A 21,608-nucleotide genomic window follows, 5' to 3' on the forward strand; every position below is an offset into this window, starting at 1 on the left:
CCGAGTCCCTGTAAATGTCATCCCGATTTCTCCGGTTTACAGATAACTTAATCTCTCACAGAGATTTGACGAATTCCTTCAGCTTATCACCCTAGCCCTGTGCTCTTTCAGGACAAGCCCAACAGTATACCTATGAGTCTCCATGTTTCAGGCAGACGAGGTATACAGTCAAAGAATGCCTTCTAGAACACAGTCTAGGTAATAACTTCTGGTCTAAGGAAAGACATACCCAAATATAAAGAGACTACTCTAATGATACTCTCTGTGAGATTTCCTCATAGAGTCTCTTTTGTGGGTCTGTTCAGTGCGAGCTATACCCTTATAGATCCACCCACGACTTTAGCTAAGACATCTCCATATCTGTAGCTCATGAGGTCTTTACCTTGCATCCGAATACAAGTAGATAAGTCGTGCTAGTCTTACCCGAGATCACTGATCCTCATTCTCAGTGTCTCTAGACTAGGAACATAAAATTAGAAATAAACATCCAGTATCCTTGAATCCTCATGATCGTGATCTCATCACAGATACTCAAGAGATACCTATTTTATTCCAAGGGGTTTATCCAGTTACTCATATATAATATTAACAGTAATATCGAGACAAAATATGAAACATGATAAAGAATGCTTTTATTTATTTGCGACAATACAAAGGTCTACATCTATGTCCTTATTTAATCATAAGATTGTCTCTAGGACACCCAAATACTAACAGTTTGCATGGTAGTTGGATAATTTTTTTTATAAAAATGTGGCAAATGGGTCACTGTTCCACACATTTATACTTTTTTAGGCAACAAACTGGTGACTGGGGACGTTGCTGTTATAAGCCTTCACGAGGCACAAAACGTGAAGAACAGCTCCACGATCCTCAATGCACGTCCAACGAATGAAAATCCGCCATGTGTAAAGTAATTGCCAAGACAAATCCAAGAGAAACCAATCGCCTTATAGAAGGGCAAGTTCCATGTAGCACACGGTCCATTCCGAGAAAATATCTTCTGTACTATGGGAGTACTGAAGACTCAGTGCATCATTTATTCAATTTGAAAAAAATAATATATTTTTCTTACCATTTTACTCTTTCTTGTATGATTATTTTGTCCTAAACCATCACATTTTTCTACTTTAGTAAAGGAGTACATGCTCCAGTAACCCCAAAGGTATGCTCCCATTCCAGACTCCCTGACCACCCTCTTTTATGACGACATTTCAGGAACAATTTTAGAGAGCCAGGGCGCCACAATGAGCACGAGGACGGAAGACAATAATAATAATAATAATAATAATAATTAATAAAAGTCAAATCCTAACTCAAATCCTACTGCTTAATGAATAAATTGGTATTGTATTGTTCAACAATAAAATGAAAACTAACATTTTTCGGTGTAATTTGTTTAATCACCAAGTGAAACCAAACGCTTAGTGCCACCTAGATAGCTGCAAGCTGTAACAACAGCATCTGGTATATGGACAAATACAATAGAGAAAGGAGCAACCGTTATTGGCTCTGATGAGTTAACATATAAAGGCTCCAAAGGAGGAATATCACCGGCTGAGTTTACAGTTAGAGCGTTTCCATTTAGTACCATGATTTGGCTATGTATGTCCCCATCCTTTGGTGTTAGATGGTACTCTTCCCTTGCTACTTCACTTGCACTATGGAGAGGTTGCTTCATCGTTTTTGAATTAGCAGACATCTTTCTGTGCCTTAAAATCTTAGAGTTGTTGAAGGTCACTTCGGCTTCAACAGTTTTGCTGTGATCCAGGTTGATCAATAGTATTGTGATTCCTTTCTGTAAGATAGAGTATTAAAATCATATTTCACATACAACATATGGAAATGTACTTCTCCTTTCAAAGGAGAAGATATTTTTTGCAGCAACCAAAAACAACTGTCTTACCCTTAAGATATAGTTGTTTTTGGTTGCTGCAAAAAATCTTCTCTCTTTTGAAAGGAGAAGTTGGGGACCCATAGTATATATCCACTTAATAATCATACAAAATTTTACTCACAGATTTCTTTGCACAGTGTGCATAAGCTCGTATCTTGTTTGTCCCGGAGAAGCTTGTTGATAGTACATGTCTTCCCATGAGGCGGTGCCAAAGAAGAGCACTACAAAGAAGAAAGCACATTACCACAGAAACATTATAGTACATTTCTCACCATGAAATATTGTGGATCTACTTAAAATGGGGTCCCCTTAATAAAGCCTTTTATTATTGGAAATGGGGTCCTTTCCAAAGTAGCTAAAATTGTTTGTCAAGCAATTAATGAAGCAAACATGGTACAAGTGGATTCATATCAGGTCAAGAAGAATGACTCACTAATGCTGAACCAAGTCAGTCAATAATTATGCTACTGCTTATTCTTCAACATGGGGATTTTGAATTGAAGAATGCAAGTTCTTGAAAACTTTTTTCATAATTTTTTATATCTTATGACTCAAGCAAATAAAATAAGACCATGAAATTCAATATTCAATACCTATAGTAGTCTGGATTTGGAAGGAAATTACTAGTATTGAGTAAACCGTAGTTTCCTCCTATCAAACTCTGTCTGCAATAGGTTTTAGTGTCATAAGAAGCTGACATTCCAAGTTGATCCAAATACCTGTTTATAATAATGATAACATTAGCTAAAATAGTTCTAAGGAACCCCTAATGGTATCTAAATCAAGGGGAGTCACCACTAACCAGAAACTGTACACAAATGCATCAGATACAAGATGATGGCCACTATTGTAAGCCCCTCCTGACTCACCAACCCATGCTGTTATTGGGGTTGCTGAACTTTGAAGTAGATTTTGTAGACCTCCAAATGTGCTTTTCTCTCCATCAAGATAGGAAGGATTAAGAATTTTTTCAACAAGGTGATCATCAACTCCTGTATATGAGATAAAGTGGCTTTCAAATATAATCAAATATTCATGGAAATTGGAAAAATATAATGAATATCAGCCAATTTGGTGAAGGGTACTTACCTGGTCCAAGGTTATAAATGTGGTGGGAGACTACATCCAAAGATTTATTCGATTTGCTTATAAATTCCTTGAACCAATTTGCATCAAAGAAACCTCCAGGTGCAATGACTAGTGGTTTAGGCTCAATCTCTCTATATGCATTGTAAACTATATCTCGTAAAGCAGCTACATCAGAAGCATATTGGTCTGCAGCAATACTTGCTCCAACTCCATTCCCACTCAATTCATTGCCTGCCAGCCAAAAGAGATCAACAAAATAGTTAATTTTAAAGGGAAATTGCCCATTTTTCTTCCTTCAATGAAAAGACAACACACTTATATCAAGCATAAAATTTGTGAGCTTTTTGATAAAGATCACCATTTTCAATTTTAGACTTAATGTGCAGCGGTACTTAATACTTTGGCATTTGTGATAAGGGTAGCATATACTTACCAAGTTCCCATCCATGAATGGTGTACTTCTTTCCAACAGTGTACCGGATAAACGATTCGGCATTGGTGCAGTTCCAAGGTCCAATTGCAGAACCAGACTGTATTGATTTTCCAGCAAGAGCATTTAATCCAAAGATAATCTTAGCCCTGAAATAAACCATCAAAAACATAGTTTAAAAAGGTGAATTTATTTAGTCCCAAAGATCCAACTTTCTATTCACTCGTGAGGGGGGGGGGGACCACTGCGGCTCCTCTGTCCAGTAAAATGGACGAATTTATAAATCTCCAAAATAATAGATAGAAAGATCGCAAATAGCGCCGTTGCAACACCCATCAAAGGAGTAGTCAACAAATATATGCACGCGCGCTCACATATACAAATAACAGGGAGAACTGGATTTTACCCTGCTTTTTGGAGAAATTTGTTAAGGTCATCCCATCTATGCATTGGGAGGCACCCTTGTGTGAAACCAAACATTTCAGAAGTGTTTCTAACGAAATGTGGACAGGGTTGGTGATCATCTTCAGTCTCATATGTTACCTTATCTTGCAAACTTCCACCTAATCTAAGTTTCAACGGTGAAAATGCTGCATAACATTCAGAAACAATGGTACCTTGATAAGATTTCAAAGCAATTGTCTAATAAAAGTAATTAAAGAATAATAGAGGTTTAAATTCTCTCTTACCTTTCACTGCATTTAACAAGATCTTGTTGTTGAGGTCCTGCAAGAGAAGAAAAATAAAAGATGTACATTTTATCTTAACAAACTCTCTAAGATTTGAAGGTGGTGAGAATTATTAATGAACTTACGAAAAAAAATATTGAAGCCTGAACGCTCAACCCAGAAGTTAATTTTAACAAACCTTGAGGAAAACAAAACATAGTTTGCTGGAGATAATGACCCATTAATTATTACTAAGTAAAAGAAAAAAAAAAGTATATGCTGTTACTAATCATTATGTGCTGAGAATATTATCAACTTGTTCTCCACAAACAATGAGTAGATAATGACATTATTTAAAAGTAAAAATAAAACATAGTTGTTTTTTTTTTTTTTCCATCGGAATTATTTTTGCAGCTAAGCTAAGGGATACCAAGCATGCATTCTAGATTTGAACATCATCGGAAAACGAAAAAAACATCATTAAACAGAAAATAACAATAGAACATGCAAAGAAAGTAGCAAAAAAAGAAAGAAAAAAAAGACAACTTTTTTGGTGGTTGTATTGGAAAAACCACCTTAAAGGATACAAAAACCATTTGGAAAGAAAGAAAAAAAAGAAAAGCAAAAATACCAGATTGAGAAGAGAAGCAAGACCCCAACTGCACCTCCCATAATCACATTTCTCAGGGGGCCACCAATCCAAAGTTGCACAAACAAAATCATCATCAATATCTCCGATCACAGATTTCCCATTAATGGTAACAGTCCCTTTCACAGCTGCATCTCCTCTTTCGTTCTGTGTGTTAACCAAAATGAAGCTGAAACTTGCCAAGTACAACCATAGGCACAGACCCAGAAGCTGAACACGAGATCCCATTTCCAGAATCACCCAAATTTAAGATCTTTGTCTTTATTCATCGACGAGTGAGGAAGACATGGATGTGGAGAGTGGAGGCTTTAGTGCAGAGTCACATGCCACATAGAGAGGGAAACGCAAAGGAGATTATATTTAATGATACGAATTTACTTTGCGGCTATGGTTTGTCATTACATAAGCTTACTATTAAGATACTTCATACGTACATGACAAACTCGACGATTTGGCTCTTAAATCAAGCTAAGATTGTATTAACCAGGATTTTTCAATATGGTTGTTAGATTCTCACAATCCTATTCTATTATTATATCAGATTTATATACATTCACTAATTATGAAAATAAAAATTTATATTCTCTAATATTAGAAATAAATTAATCAAAATAGGAGAATGGTGATTACTGAAAAAATGACTTGATTAAGAAAATGTGATTGGAATGTGTTATTTCAAGAAAACATTAAAATTTTGACATCATATGATCAAAATTTTGTGAATATAAAACCCAGAATTATGAATAACTTCTTAGAAAGGTGGTAGAGAAAAAAAAGAAAAAAAATTCAAAAACCTTCCTATAGTTTTGCTTTGAATTACTTATAGCCCTATATATTTTTTAATCACTATTTTTTTCATCCAAACTCATCTTTAACACTTTTAGAAACTAAATTAAATTGTCTATTTTACCCTCCTTAGAAAAAATAAATAAATTGAAGATAAAAAAAGGACCAAATGTTGAAAACTTCTAACATTTATTAAAAGGGATAGGATATTGTGACACCCAAGTTATGTTACACCCAGTCAATCTCACCGTTAGATCGCTTATCTTGATCCAACGGTTATATTTATTTCCATCTTTGCATGGTCATGATTTCCCAAATTTAATATTTTATATTTATTTCTACCTTTGTATGGTTATGATTTCCCATATTTAATGCTTTCACTTTAAATTTGGGAAATCATGACCATACAAAGATGGAAATAAATATAACCGTTGGATCAACATAAGCGATCTAACGGTGAGATTGACTGGGTGTCACATGGGTGTAACATAACTTGGGTGTCACAATATCCTATCCCTTATTAAAAAGAGTAAAAATAAAAAAATGAAAATAGAAGAAAATTAAAAAATAAGTGATTATAAGGTAAAAACTTACAATATAACATAAAAGACTATAAGGTGGTGTTTGGTTCCCTTCTTTTCAACAAATTCCTTGGAAAATCAAGTATGATTTTTAGAAACACAATGTTTGTTTGAATAGATTTTCACCAAATTCCCATCTATGCAATTTGTATGGCTTTATCAACTTTTGTTGAGAAAGATAGATATCCGCGCTGTTTAGAAACCAAATTTGAGGATGGTTTTTTTGGAAAACCGGGTAATGCACTGTTGATTTCATAAAAGTTACCTAATTTTCCCAGTAAAGTTCTTCCCCACCAAACAACTTTTTTTTACATTTTCCTACCTATCTCACTTTCCAATCATTTCCCTATCTATTACATTTTCCTAGTATTCAAAAAATTTCTCCTCAACCAAACGCCTCCTAAGTAACAAAAATTAAAAAATAATCTAAAAAAAATAGAAGAAAAAATAAGAGCATATGTCTAAAAAAAAAAGCAAAAAAATAGATCGAACAGAAAAAATTGAAGAAAAATAAGACCAAATATGTTAGAAATTTACAACACTGTTTTCTTTTTTTCTTATTTTTATTTCTTTGTTGTCTTATTTTTCTTCCATTTCTTTTTTTTAGTAACTCTTCTTCCATTTTTTAGCAGTGATAGAAAGACTAAAAGTGAAAAAACAAAAAGTAGAAGGGAAAAAAAAACCAAATATATGTAAATCAAAAAGAAGAAAATAGATTTGATCCGGATAAATTATAGGCCCATTAGAAGTCCAATGTCATACAAGGAAGCCCAATCCCATTAAGGATCTAGAGCAAAGCGCGATGGACAACATCGCGCACAAGACGTGATGCTCTCATCGCGCAAGACAAGACACGATGGCCATATCGCGGATAAAACCTCCCTTAAGGAAGCTAACTTAAGACCCAAGGCAATCCCACCGCGCCTTTATACCAATAAACAGAAGACAACTCCAGTTTGCTGCGACATTGGACTTAGCATTAAGAAGATAAGGCTACTCCAATTCTAGCACTGACTGCAGCCCAAGCCTGGCCACTCAGAGGCCATGCCGCCTTACTAAAGGCGGCATCATAACCACTATATAAACAGAGGGTACAACACCCAGGTACATTCATCATTTACATTAATAACATACAAACTCTTGTCTCTGATACTGACTTAAGTATCAGAGTGTCTTCGCAGGTACCCCCCCATTCGGATTATCGCACTACAACAAAGGACGGAGACATAGTAAGATCCAACTCTAATTCGAGGCCCAAGACCACGAACAACAATCCACATCTCAACCGTGTGTGATTAGACTTGATACATATTGGCCAGCCCATATCGTATTTGGTCTGATCATTGGCGCTGTCTGTGGGGATCTACCAAGTAGAACCCATCTTTCTCTCAAATTAAAAACATGGTTGATACCAAAAGCAAATCCCAGAACGGCTCCAAAGGTAAGCAGAAGGAGACTCCTGCTTCCCGTGAAAAATCAGCTTTGTCGGTGGCACTACTTTCTATCCATCAGGATAACCCACCGACAGCACTTGCTGGACCTTATCACACAACAAAACAAGAAAATTGCGCAACAAAATTCGAGATCTGGCTCCATTGAAAAAAGCTCAAAAGAACAAAGAAATAAATCCAGAAAAAGGAAAAGAAAAAGAAAAAGAACTTGAGAAAGAGCAACATCCTGAAAATTCTGGAGAAAGTGAACCGAGGCAGGAACATTCAATGGGTGACCCTGGTCCTTCGGGTCACAAAAACAAAAAAGGTGAAGAAGTGAAAGACACTAATGAGAACGAGAATTCTCATGGAAATTCTAGGACGTTTTCTCGAATTCTTCACCCATTCACCCCATGCATAATGAACATCCCAATTCCTAGGGACGTCAAGATTACAACTGAAAAGTATAACGGAAAAGGGAATCCGCAAGAACATCTGGAACAATTCCAGACCAATATGATGGCTCAAGATGTAGCCGATCCAATAGCGTGTCGGTTGTTTCCAACAACCTTAAAAGAAACAGCACTTAGGTGGTATTCTGTGCTACCGCCTAATTCAGTACAAAGCTGGGATGACTTAACCATCCAATTTCTTGTGCGCTTTGCAACAAGTAAAGCACAATACAAATCTACGCACGCGCTAAAAACTGTGCGCCAAGGACCAAACGAAACATTGCGCGATTATCTCAACAGATTCTTTGATGAAGCACTCCTGGTCAGAGACTTGGATTCACAAGTCTCACTACATATCATTACTGAAGGACTACTTGAAGGCCCTTTCTCTATGTCGTTAACCAAACAGCGACCGCGTACTATAGAAGAACTACGTGCGCGATCAGAAAAATTCATCAACTTGGAAGATTATAAACGTTCACGTGAAATTTCCAATACCAGGGCCAACATAGACAACTTTGAAAAGGACGTCCAAAAGAACTTTCCACGAAAATTCTGTGAAAAAAAGGAAGTGGGGAAGATATGACAATTATACTCCATTGAATACGTCCCAGAGACAGATTTTGAAAGAGGTATTCCAAACAGGTTATGTACGAGTTAACAAACCGCCACCAATGAAAAAAGGAGTGCAGCGCGATGAGACAAAGTTTTGTGAGTTCCACAACAATAAATGTCATACAGTTGATGAATGTTTCGAGCTAAAAAATACTATTGAAACACTCATAAGAGCTGGGAAACTCTAGGAATTCATTTCTAGCTACAGGGAATACAAGACGCAAAGAAGACGCGATAGAAGCCCAGATCGCGGCCAAAACCCTAATGAACAAAGGGCATATCCCAGAAGGAACTACAATCCTGCACGGAACAATGATTGCAGAAATGCGAGAGAGGCCTCTCCTGACAGACACCAAGGGACTCCACCGCGAAACAGACAGCGTATTGCGCAACAACAACCACTTCAGTTACCTAATAACGCGGTAGAAGTCTTAGCCACTATCGCCGGAGGGTTAGCGGGAGGAGGCGCGACTAAATCTCAACGTAAAAAACATTTAAAGTCCGTAATGACAGTACGCGATCATGCTCGCCCTTCTACTTCTCGCGATTAGAGGCAGGCCATAAGTTTTGACGATGATGACTATGGCGACATCATTCCAGACCATGATGACCCACTGGTAATCTCAGCTTGCATGGTTAATCTCCAGGTAAAACGTATTATGATAGATAATGGTAGTTCCGCTGATATTATTTTCTGGGATTCTTTTCGCGTGATGCACATCCCAGAAGAACATCTAGTTCATGGATGTTCAGATTTAATTGGCTTTGCTGGAGAATGCGTACAACCCAAAGGCACCATTGAAATGTGGCGAAGCTTTGGAATCATGCCTCAGGCTCGTACTATCAAAGTACGGTTTTATGTTATTGAATATGCATCTGCATATAACGTCATCTTAGGGAGACCAACTATAGCCGCGTTAAAGGAAATTATTTCTATGCCCCACCTTTTAATGAAATTCTGTGACACGTCTGGCACGGTAGTTGCCATTAGGGGAGACCAAAAAACAGTGCGCAGCTATTATAACACCAGTTTACGATCTAAAACTCCAACACAGCTTGACGAAAAAGCCAAAGCAGCAGTCAATATGACTGATCTTGATATGCGCGAAGATCTGCGGGATACACGTCCACAACCTGATGGCGAGTTGGAAAATCTCCAAGTAGGACCATTACCCAAAAATATTACCAAGATTGGACGACATATACCAGAAGCAGGAAAAAGTGCGCTGGTGGTAGTATTGCTAAAGAATAAAGATCTCTTTGCATGGACAACGGCTAACATGCCAGGAATAGACCCAGACATTATATGTCATCATTTGACCTTGGATCCAAAGGCTAAACCCATCGCGCAGAAGAAGCGCAAAATATCCCCGGAAAAGCAACAGGTGGTTGAAACTGAAGTAGCAAAACTGCTTGATACAGGAGTGATTAGAGAAATCACTTATTCTACTTGGCTTTCTAACGTCGTGTTAGTCAAAAAAGCCAACGGGAAGTGGCGCATCTGTACAGATTACACAGACCTTAACAAATACTGCCCAAAGGACTTTTATCCTCTCCCCACCATTGACAAATTGGTTGATAACTCCACGGGATACCAGATTCTATCCTTTATGGATGCATATTCAGGCTACAACCAGATTCTGATGTTCAAACCAGACCAGGAAGCTACAACTTTTATCACTGAAAAAGCTACTTATTGTTACAATATGATGCCGTTTGGTCTCACGAACGTCGGTGCCACATATCAACGTATTATGAATAAAGTTTTTAGCCAACAGATTGGTCAAATGCTTGAGGTATACATTGATGACATGATAGTCAAAATAATGACCACTTCACAACATCCTCATGATTTGGAGCAGGTATTTCAACAATTGCGCAAATATAGGTTACGCTTAACCTAGCCAAATGAACCTTTGGAGTACCTGCTGGAAAATTTCTAGGATTCATGCTAACACATCGCAGGATAGAGGCTAATCCTGATAAATGCAAAACCGTACTCAACATGACAAGCCCGCGTAACATAAAGGAATTACAGCAACTAACTGGGAGAATCACTGCCTTAACTCGATTCCTAATATATATTGCATCGCGCAAGGTCACAACATGTCCATAATTACCCAACTATAAGGGCGCGATACCACAAAACGCGAAATCTTCCAACTTAAAGGATCCTCCAAACTCAAGGATCCCCCAAAAAGATCCTCCAACTTCAAGGATCCCTCAAAAGGATCCCCCAAGTTCAGGCGCGATCCTCCAAGTTCCATCGCGATCCTCCAAGTTCCAGCGCGATAAAAGGCAGGATAAGCCTTAGCTGGTTCAAACTCCTTTCAAAGCGCGATACTTTTTGCAAACGTCAAATACAGACAAAAATGACATCACACCTCGAAAGCATGCCAACAACAAAGGTATGCAAAATATATGCATTATGAATTGATGAATTATCGCAGATATTCGCCTATGGTTCCCAAGTACCATATAAAGCATGAACCCTAGTTCCAGCTAGAGGAAAAAGCGCGTTGATCTATTGCGCACACAAGGAACGAAAACAGTAAGTTCCAAACATACATAAAACTCCCATGGCATACTTTGGGCAGGCATATCAATATCCTCAGAAAAAGCTTCTAAGAAAAGAGGAAAGATGAGGAGGGTAATATTCTTCGAATATCCCTCTAAGGTTATCAACTTTTTGCCATAACCTCATAGAGAACACCATCGCGTCCCATAACAGTAAGGTATTTGTATTCACCCTGCTCTTTATCTAAGTAGTTTGTTCTTGGCTAAATTACCCGAAGCATATGCTTTTTGAATCCAGTTGTAAAGGTGAAAATCTCATGTACGGTTCTGTAATAGAGATGAGAACAGTAATACATAGTATTTTTATACCATAGTTCTTCATCCAAAGAAGATATAACTACCTCTAATCTATGGAGCGACGCGTACTTGGTTGGCATTCATCATACAAGAAAACAATATATATCATAACCATGGCAGTTCATATGATATTCATATTGTCAGCAAAATATCATTGTTTCACATAAATAGGGAACATCCCCCTTACAGACCAAAAACCCAGAAAAGTTTTAAGTAAAATCACATTGTCTGGATAGACATGTCTTGAGGATCCTCATTATCTTCAATGCGATCCTCACTCGTGGTAGGTGGTCCTTGGGGGGTTGGCTCTTGCATGGACGATGCGATAGTCTCAGTATCCATCACGCTAATTAGCTCCACTGGAACTTCTTGATCTTGGTCGTTAAGCATCATCAGCTGGCCATCCTTGAGATAGTAATAGTAATGGACGTTGTCCAACTTCGTTGAAGGGTTGAAGAAGCGCATTTGTTGTATGATATTAGAATAGGTTCCCTCAGCCTCCCTATCAAATAAACCTTGATACCTCTTAGCCTCACTGGTTAAGAAAGCCTTCTCCTCTGCCCCACGTATCAGCATTCCCCTCCAGCTCCATGATAGGCTTGTTCAGATCAACTTTCTCCGCTTCCAATTTCTTATTGGAGGTTGTCATTTCCTTTAGAGCATTGTCCTTCTTCTCCAAATCAGCCTTCATCTTGGTCACTTCTTCTTCAGCTTTCTTTAGTTTATCTTCGAAGTCGGTGCGTTGTTGAGCAATGTCACCCTTCAGTTCATCAATACGTTCTTTCAAAAAGTCCAGAGAACCTGCTACATATAAGAGGGTTATAACTAAATGTACGATATCATATTCTCAACCAAATAGCAGAGTAGCAAGTCACTTACTGTAAGGACCGGCACCATTAATTAAGGAATTTAATTAATAAATTACGAGAAAATAGGAAATGATTCCATAATTGACCTTAATAATTATTTATGAGGCTTAATAATCGTAATAAGTGATTAAGAATGCTGAAAGTCGCTTTTCGGAAGAAAAGTGCAGATACCGGTTCTGTTAGTCGGTATAAATGCGTGCCGAAAAAGTATCCCGGAAAATTAATGTAAGTGCATGATAATTACTAGAATAATATGTAGGACTTGTAAAACGAGTTTCAAGTCCAGATAATGAGAACTGGTGCTGGAAACCGGTACTGGCTTGGAAAAGCGCGTACCGGAAAAGTGCTCAAAAAATTATAAGAAAAATATGATAAATCTTAGAAACTTATGTAGTTTCATAATCCAAAGTTTGGGATTAAAATGATAAGCGTAGCAATTAAAGTTAATACTGTGTGTTTAAGTGCGTCTGGGCTATATATACTCCTTTTAAGGGCACAAAGCCCTAGATACCAGACTTTGAGCGTGAGTTGTTGGTGGAGGCTGACCAGTTTCTGTTCCTTTGGCCTTCTCCCTCATTCTTGAGCCAAGTTGTGACCTTTATTGGTTTTCTTCACCCTTTCTTCTTGTATACACTTGGGTGGTGACTTGTGAGTGTGGAGAGTGGGCTTGGGGGAGTGCTCAGCCACTGTTGGTGAGGGGTTTTGGGGCTGACTTGGTTGGCTTGGTTGTGAGAAGCTTGGCTTTGGTTTTTGGAGGTCCAAGTGGGGAACTTTGCTCTAAGGAACCAACCTTTATGGTGCTATTTTCGTGCACATCTTTGAGTCAGACTTGAGGGGCTGTGTTGAGCTCCAAGAGCATCTCATTTCTCTGTTTTAAGCCTTTGGTATGTATACCAACCTTTGATCATGAGTTTAATGCTTAAAAATGAAAGCTTGATGCATGTTAAGGCGTAAAGATGATAACTTGTTGTGGGGTAATGTTGAACGTATAGAAATGCATGTTTAGGTGCTTTAAATCGTTAAAAACCCAACCTTGGAAGGATATCTTCACGAAATGCATTTTCTGCATTCTGTCGTGAAATATCCGGATATGTGATATCCGGATATGGGTTTTGTGTATCCGGATACTAGGTATCCGGATATGGGATTATGGATATCCGGATATTGCATATCCGGATACGTCCAATGAGATATCCGGATATTGCCTATTCGGATATGGTCCCGAGGAATATCCGGATATTCTGGGATTTCGTAGAACAGTAGCTGTGCTGTGTGTACAGTAGGCTATTGGGGGTTTGTGGACCCTAGATTAATGAAGTTGAACTTCTGTATTTAATGGATTAAGCCAGAATCATGGGATTAAGGGCTTGTGGCTTTGTTAGAAGCTTTAAGACTTGAAAACGTAATGAAAAGGCGTTGTCTTTAAGTTTTATGCTTGTGTTGCATTATTATTGATATAGTATTGGTCCATAACAGATTGTGAATCTGCTGTATTTGGACTTTGAGCTGTGGACTTTTGGCTTTTGGAGTTAGCTTGCAAGGTAAGCTTTCGTGTCCTCGGTTTAGCCATGTTGTGGTTCCACCATGTCCCATGGGGATATGGTTTATGCATGCTGTGTACGTGCTTTTGGATATTTGATATGTTGATTGAACTTTACATGTAATGGCTTTTAATATGCATGTGTTATTTCATCTTGACGGGAAGCCTGAGTATGTAGCGCCATACAAGACGGTGTACCGGGGTGAATGCAAGTGGTACTTGCACGGTGTGTAGGTGATAGACGTATACCTGCACAGTCTCTGGCCAATAGATTAGTATTGACACACATGACATGATTATCTGCTGCATTGCATTATTTTTGAAATGATAAATGATAAACTGCTTTTGAACTTATATTGCACATGTAAGTGAGCTTGGGGTGGAAGATCCTTGAGGACTCACTGACTTACTGAGATTTCTAGATTAGAGATCTTACCCCACGTTTGGGGAATGCTTATTTCAGGATCAGGTAGTATGGGTACTGATCCTCAGGCGGCGGGAGGCCGGAGCTTAGCTGATTTTGTTGTTTCTGCTTATTTGTTAGCATGACTGGATTTGGATGCTGTTTATATTTTTCGCTATTTATGATATGATGTTGTTGAGACTGATGTTGGGCATGTTGCCTTATTTGAGTGAGCATGGGGATTGTTCATGACACTTTCTGTTAGTACTTGTAGTTTGGAGTTGTATAAACTGTTAGATGGTCCGGTCTACGTTGTTGTAGTTCCGTGACTAGAGCCACACTTATGTTATCTATGTTATGAGGTATTTCAGTTAGCTGTTTTATTGCAATTACATACAGGCGATGTTTTATTAATTGATTATTAAGCAAGCTGGTAATGTTAATGACATCATAATTGAAAAGAAAAAGTAATTCCGCATTTTAATTAAGCGCAGCTTAATACGATATTATGATAACATTACCGGATATATATACAGGGTGTTACATTTATGGTATCAGAGCAATGGTTCGAGGGAAAAGCCTGTATGTATTGCAATGGCTAGGTTGTTTGGTGTGTCCGTCTTTGTGTTTACTCCGTCGAATTTTATTATGATGATGTATATGTGATCATATTGCGTGGGCCTGATCAACTCATAATTTGTGTAACTTGTGCAGAGTCATGGTAAGGTCCGGGAGAACACGAGAGACTTCTGAGGATCAATCCGATCCTATCCTGGCTGCATTGGCTGAGATGCAGGCAGCTAGGTTAGCCGATCAGGAGGCCACTAGATTGGCCAACGCGGCAATGATGGATGTTGTTCGCGAGGCGAACCGGATAGCCGCAGAAGAGGTTCGTGAAGCGAACCAGAGGACCACTGAGGAAGTCCTCGAGGCGAACATGATGGCGAACATGACGATGATGCGAGTCATGTTGGAGGAGATGAGGGCTGGTCCTACTGTAGGCCATGCTCCACCACCAGCGCCACTAGCGCCACCGCCTCCACCTAGTGTTCAGGAGGAGAGCCATAGTCACATCGGCAGTGCTACTCATGCCGCTGAGACAGGGGAGCCCCTTGTGGGGATTGCTGAGGATCGTGATGTGATTGATCGCCGGCTGAATGCTTTCAGGAAGCATAAGCCGCCTGTGTTTGAGGGGTCTTTGGATCCTATTGCTGCTGCGAGATGGCTAGAGTCACTGGACAAGATCTTTCGGGTTATGCAGTGTAAAGACCCACAGAAGCTGATGTTCTCGACTTACATGCTGGAGGGCGATGCCCATGAGTGGTGGACGCACACCTCTCGTGCTTTTGAGAGGTAGGGTCGTGTCATGACGTGGCCATTCTTTGAGGAGTGCTTTCTGGGCCGATACTTTCCCTATGATGCGCATGAGAGGAAGCAGGGAGAGTTTGATCGTCTGGTACAGGGCTTGATATCTGTTGATGAGTACCTGGCTAAGTTTAATGAGCTAGTGAAGTTTGCACACTTCCGGATGGTTCCTCCGACTCCGTTATTCCTGGCAGCTAAGTTCCGCACGGGACTTAGTGAGGTGATTGCTGAGCATCTTGCTGGTGCTGCTTCGAGGGACTTTGGTACACTGGTTCAGCAGTGTAAGGACATCGAGGATGTTTGCGTGGCAAGCAAGGCCAAGGTTGAGGAGAGCAAGGGAACAGGTGGTTCCACTCCTGCCCCTACTTCTTGGAAGGACAGGAGGTTTGCTGATAAGGGCAAGGGAAAGCAGTTAGTGACTAGGCAGGCGCCTGGTCAGTTCAAGAGAGCTGTTTCACATCAGGGGAGTTCTGCTAGGCCTCCTACCACTCCGAGATGTTCGGGATGTGGGAAGGAGCATGTGGGACGCTGTGCTACGGGGCAGTTGCTGTGCTTCAAGTGTGGCAAGGAGGGCCACTTCTCTAGAGATTGTCCGTCGTCGACGGCGAGAGCTGCAGCTGTTCAGGCAGTTCCTTTACAGATGGTTCCGATGGCATCTTCTTCGGCACCTGCAGCGCCACCTTCTGTTGGGAGAGTGTATACACTAGATAGGTAGCAGTCGGATCGCGCTCCGAACCTTATCAGAGGTACTGTGTCTATTGGTGATTCTTTTGTGGATGCTATCTTTGATTCTGGGGCTACTCATTCGTTTGTTGCTACCCCGATTGCTTTGGGGCTTGATTTTCCCGGTGCTGTGCTTTCTCCACCGTTGCGGGTGACTACCGCCACCGGAGAGATTTGTGATTCTACCACTGTACATCGCGATGTAGCGTTTCAGTGGGATGGCCGTGAGTTCTCGGTAGATCTGATAGGGTTGCCGATGGCCAACCTTGAGATTATTTTGGGCATGGATTGGTTGTCTAGAAACTGTGCATTGATTGATTGCTGTGCAAAGCGCGTGGTGATGTCTCCGTGTGATTCCACAGCTAGTTCCTCGCCATACATTTCACTGCTGCAGGCCAGGAGAGCGCTGCGAGCAGGGGCGTTGGGTTATGTCATGTTGGGTGGTTTGGTGAGTGGGACACAGGAGGATATCACTGGTATTCCTGTGGTGGGGGAGTTCCTTGAGGTGTTTCCTGAGGAGATTCCTGAGTTTCCGCCACAGCGGGAGATAGAGTTCTCCATTGACTTGTTGCCCGGTGCGGGGCCGATTTCTTTAGCTCCTTATCGGATGTCGCCACCGGAGTTGGCTGAGCTGAAGAAGCATATTGAGGATATTTCGGCGAAAGATTTCATTAGACCAAGTGTGTCTCCTTGGGGAGCACCGGTTATCTTTGTGAAGAAGAAGGACGGGACAATGCGATTGTGCACCGACTACAGGCAGTTGAACAATGTGACAATCAAGAACAAGTATCCTCTTCCTCGGATTGATGATATGTTGGATCAGCTCAGGGGTGCTTGTGTGTATTCCAAGATTGATCTCCGGTCCGGATACATCAGATTCGGGTGAAGCCAGAGGATGTCCCGAAGACCGCATTTCGTTCGAGATACGATCATTTTGAGTATTTGGTGATTCCGTTTGGACTCACAAATGCGTCGGCAGTGTTCATGGATTACATGAACAGGATTTTCCAGCCGTATCTGGATCAGTTTGTGATTGTCTTCATTGATGATATTCTGATCTACTCAAAGACTGAGGAGGAGCATGTGGAGCATCTGAGGATAGTTCTGCAAGTGCTGAAGGAGAAAAAGCTTTATGCTAAACCTTCCAAGTGTGAGTTTTGGCTCAAATCAGTCAAGTTTCTGGGGCATGTGATTTCAGCAGATGGAGTTGCAGTGGATCCCAACAAGATTGAGGCCGTGTTGGATTGGGAGAGACCCAAGACAGCTACGGAGGTGAGGAGCTTCTTAGGTTTGGCAGGTTACTATCGAAGATTCATCAAGGGTTTTTCCACGATGGTTCTCCCTTTGACTCGCCTTACCCGAAAGGAGACTCCATTTGTGTGGACTCACGAGTGTGAGGCGTGCTTCCAGGAGTTGAAGGAGAGATTGACTTCTTCACCTGTGTTGATCCTTCCTGATCCTGAGGAGCAGTTTGAGCTTTACTGTGATGCTTCTGGAAAGGGGCTGGGTTGTGTGCTGATGCAGTCTGGTAGAGCTATTGCTTTTGCTTCGAGGCAGTTGAAGCCTCATGAGGAGAACTACCTGACTCATGATTTGGAGTTGGCTGCGATTGTGTTTGCTTTCAAGATTTGGAGGCATTATCTTTTTGGTTTGAGGTTTGTGGTGTTCAGTGACCACAAGAGTTTGAAGTACCTGTTCGACCAGAAGGAGTTGAACATGAGGCAGAGGAGATGGATGGAGTTCATAAAGGACTACGACTTTGAGCTTAGGTATCATCCTGGCAAGGCCAATGTGGTAGCCGATGCTTTGAGTCGGAAATCCAGTAGTTCATCCAGTTTGCTACTTGGTAACTTCGATGTGGTTGAGAAGTTCCGCCACTTTGCAGTGACCGCTCCGTGTGCGAGCGTACTTCTCGGGTTGGAAGCATCAGATGTCGTTAACGAGCTGCTAGAAAAGATTAAAGAGGCACAAGTTCAGAGAGAGTGTCTGGATTATGTGAAGAACCAAGACGGTGTGTCTTGGAATGATGATGGATTGCTTTTGTTCCAGCGGAGGATTGTGGTTCCTCGAGGTCCGTTGACAGAAGAGATTATGGCAAAAGGCCATAAGGGTCAGTTTTCTATCCACCCTGGTGCTACTAAGATGTATCAAGACTTGAAGAAGAACTTCTGGTGGCCGGGCATGAAGAAAGATGTTGCTATCTTTGTGTCCAAGTGTTTGGTTTGCCAGAAGGTGAAGATTGAACACCAGAAGTCGTCTGGTAAACTTCAACCTCTTGAGATTCCGGAGTGGAAATGGGAGAGCATTTCCATGGACTTCGTTGTGGGTTTGCCGAAGACTCAGGTTGGCTGTGACTCTATATGGGTCATTGTGGACAGACTGACGAAGTCTGCCCATTTTCTTCCAGTGAAGGTGAGCTTCACTACAAAGCAGTTGGCCAGATTGTATGTTCGCGAGATTGTGAGGCTTCACGGGGTGCTCGTGAGTATCATCAGTGATAGGGACCCGAAGTTCACATCTCGGTTCTGGGAGGCGCTGCAGGGAGCTTTTGGTACGCAGTTGAGATTGAGTACCGCCTATCACCCTCAGACTGATGGACAGACTGAGCGGACTATCCAGACCTTGGAGGACATGTTGCGGGCTTGCACGTTGGAGCAGGGCTCGGCATGGGATAGGTACCTTCCATTGGTAGAGTTTTCGTATAACAACAGTTTCCATGCTAGCCTGGGCATGGCACCCTACGAGGCGCTCTACGGTAGGAGGTGTCGTACACCTACCTGCTGGTCGGAGGTTGGGGATCGTGAGTTGTTTGGCTTGGATTTTGTCCAAGATACCACCCTGCAGATCCAGATGATCAGGGAAAAGCTGAAGCAGGCGCAGAATCGTCAGAAGAGCTACTACGATGTCAAGCATCGACCACTGGAGTTCAGTAAGGGTGAGCACTTGTTTGTGAGACTTTCACCTGTCACCGGTGTTGGACGGGCACTCGGAGTGAGGAAGCTAAGCCCGCGCTTTATTGGGCCATACCAGATTCTTGGTAGAGTAGGACCTGTTGCCTACCGGCTTGCCTTGCCTCCGAACCTGGTTAACATCCATGACGTGTTTCACGTGTCTCAGCTTCGGAGGTACATAGCAGATCCTTCGCACGTGGTGCAACCGGATGATGTGGAAGTTCGGGAGAACTTAAAGACTCCCGTAGGACCACTAAAGATTCTCGATCGTGGCGAGAAGCAGCTGAGGAGCAAGATCATTCCGATGGTCAAGGTGCAGTGGACCGGAAGGACTCCTGAGGAGTGTACTTGGGAGCGAGAGGACGAGCTTCTCCGGCAGTACCCCGAGTTTCGACCAGGTATGTTTCTGATTTTGAGGTCAAAATCCTAAAAAGGTGGTGGGAATATAAGGACCCGCACCGTTAATTAAGGAATTTAATTAATAAATTACGAGAAAATAGGAAATGATTCCATAATTGACCTTAATAATTATTTATGAGGCTTAATAATCGTAATAAGTGATTAAGAATGCTGAAAGTCACTTTTCGGAAGAAAAGTGCAGATACCGGTTCTGCTAGTCAGTATAAATGCGTGCCGAAAAAGTATCCCGGAAAATTAATGTAAGTGCATGATAATTACTAGAATAATATGTAGGACTTGTAAAACGAGTTTCAAGTCAAGATAATGAGAACTGGTGCTGGAAACTGGTACTGGCTTGGAAAAGCGCGTACCGGAAAAGTGCTCAGAAAATTATAAGAAAAATATGATAAATCTTAGAAAATTATGTAGTTTCATAATCCAAAGTTTGGGATTAAAATGCTAAGCTTAGCAATTAAAGTTAATACTGTGTGTTTAAGTGCGTTTGGGCTATATATACTCCTTTTAAGGGCACAAAGCCCTAGATACCAGACTTTGAGCGTGAGTTGTTGGTGGAGGCTGACCAGTTTCTGTTCCTTTGGCCTTCTCCCTCATTCTTGAGCCAAGTTGTGACCTTTATTGGTTTTCTTCACCCTTTCTTCTTGTATACACTTGGGTGGTGACTTGTGAGTGTGGAGAGTGGGCTTGGGGGAGTGCTCAGCCACTGTTGGTGAGGGGTTTTGGGGCTGACTTGGTTGGCTTGGTTGTGAGAAGCTTGGCTTTGGTTTTTGGAGGTCCAAGTGGGGAACTTTGCTCTAAGGAACCAACCTTTATGGTGCTATTTTCGTGCACATCTTTGAGTCAGACTTGAGGGGCTGTGTTGAGCTCCAAGAGCATCTCCTTTCTCTGTTTTAAGCCTTTGGTATGTATACCAACCTTTGATCATGAGTTTAATGCTTAAAAATGAAAGCTTGATGCATGTTAAGGCGTAAAGATGATAACTTGTTGTGGGGTAATGTTGAACACACCTAGAAATGCATGTTTAAGTGCTTTAAATCGTTAAAAACCCAACCTTGGAAGGATATCTTCACGAAATGCATTTTCTGCATTCTGTCGTGAAATATCCGGATATGTGCCCGATGAATATCCGGATATGTGATATCCGGATATGGGTTTTGTGTATCCGGATACTAGGTATCCGGATATGAGATTATGGATATCCGGATATTGCATATCCGGATACGTCCAGTGAGATATCCGGATATTGCCTATCCGGATATGGTCCCGAGGAATATCCGGATATTCTGGAATTTAGTAGAACAGTAGCTGTGCTGTGTGTACAGTAGGCTATTGGGGGTTTGTGGACCCTAGATTGATGAAGTTGAACTTCTGTATTTAATGGATTAAGCCAGAATCATGGGATTAAGGGCTTGTGGCTTTGTTAGAAGCTTTAAGACTTGAAAACGTAATGAAAAGGCGTTGTCTTTAAGTTTTATGCTTGTGTTGCATTATTATTGATATAGTATTGGTCCATAACAGATTGTGAATCTGTTGTGTTTGGACTTTGAGCTGTGGACTCTTGGCTTTTGGAGTTAGCTTGCAAGGTAAGCTTTCGTGTCCTCGGTTTAGCTATGTTGTGGTTCCACCATGTCCCATGGGGATATGGTTTATGTATGCTGTGTACGTGCTTTTGGATATTTGATATGTTGATTGAACTTTACATGTAATGGCTTTTAATATGCATGTGTTGTTTCATCTTGACGGGAAGCCTGAGTATGTAGCGCCATACAAGACGGTGTACCGGGGTGAATGCAAGTGGTACTTGCACGGTGTGTAGGTGATAGACGTATACCTGCACTGTCTCTGGCCAGTAGATTAGTATTGACACAC

General features: G+C 41.1%; 1 protein-coding gene across 1 annotated transcript; it reads right to left on the minus strand.

Annotated features, from left to right (window-relative positions):
- Nucleotides 1-1,399: 1,399 nt before the first annotated feature.
- On the minus strand, nucleotides 1,400-5,031 carry LOC133284168 (heparanase-like protein 3). Its single transcript, XM_061481156.1, has 9 exons — nucleotides 4,716-5,031; nucleotides 4,106-4,142; nucleotides 3,823-4,006; nucleotides 3,420-3,565; nucleotides 2,987-3,217; nucleotides 2,700-2,889; nucleotides 2,491-2,616; nucleotides 2,019-2,118; nucleotides 1,400-1,798 (listed from the first exon to the last, which is right to left on the minus strand). Exons 1-9 carry the CDS (start codon nucleotides 4,959-4,961, stop codon nucleotides 1,400-1,402), a joined length of 1,659 nt encoding a protein of 552 aa, XP_061337140.1. The 5' UTR covers nucleotides 4,962-5,031.
- Nucleotides 5,032-21,608: the final 16,577 nt, after the last annotated feature.

This window comes from Gastrolobium bilobum, unplaced genomic scaffold (genome assembly GCF_033153095.1).
Source record: "Gastrolobium bilobum isolate Gb01-03AN ecotype WA unplaced genomic scaffold, APGP_CSIRO_Gbil_v1 utg132354, whole genome shotgun sequence".
NCBI classification, from domain to species: Eukaryota; Viridiplantae; Streptophyta; class Magnoliopsida; order Fabales; family Fabaceae; genus Gastrolobium; species Gastrolobium bilobum.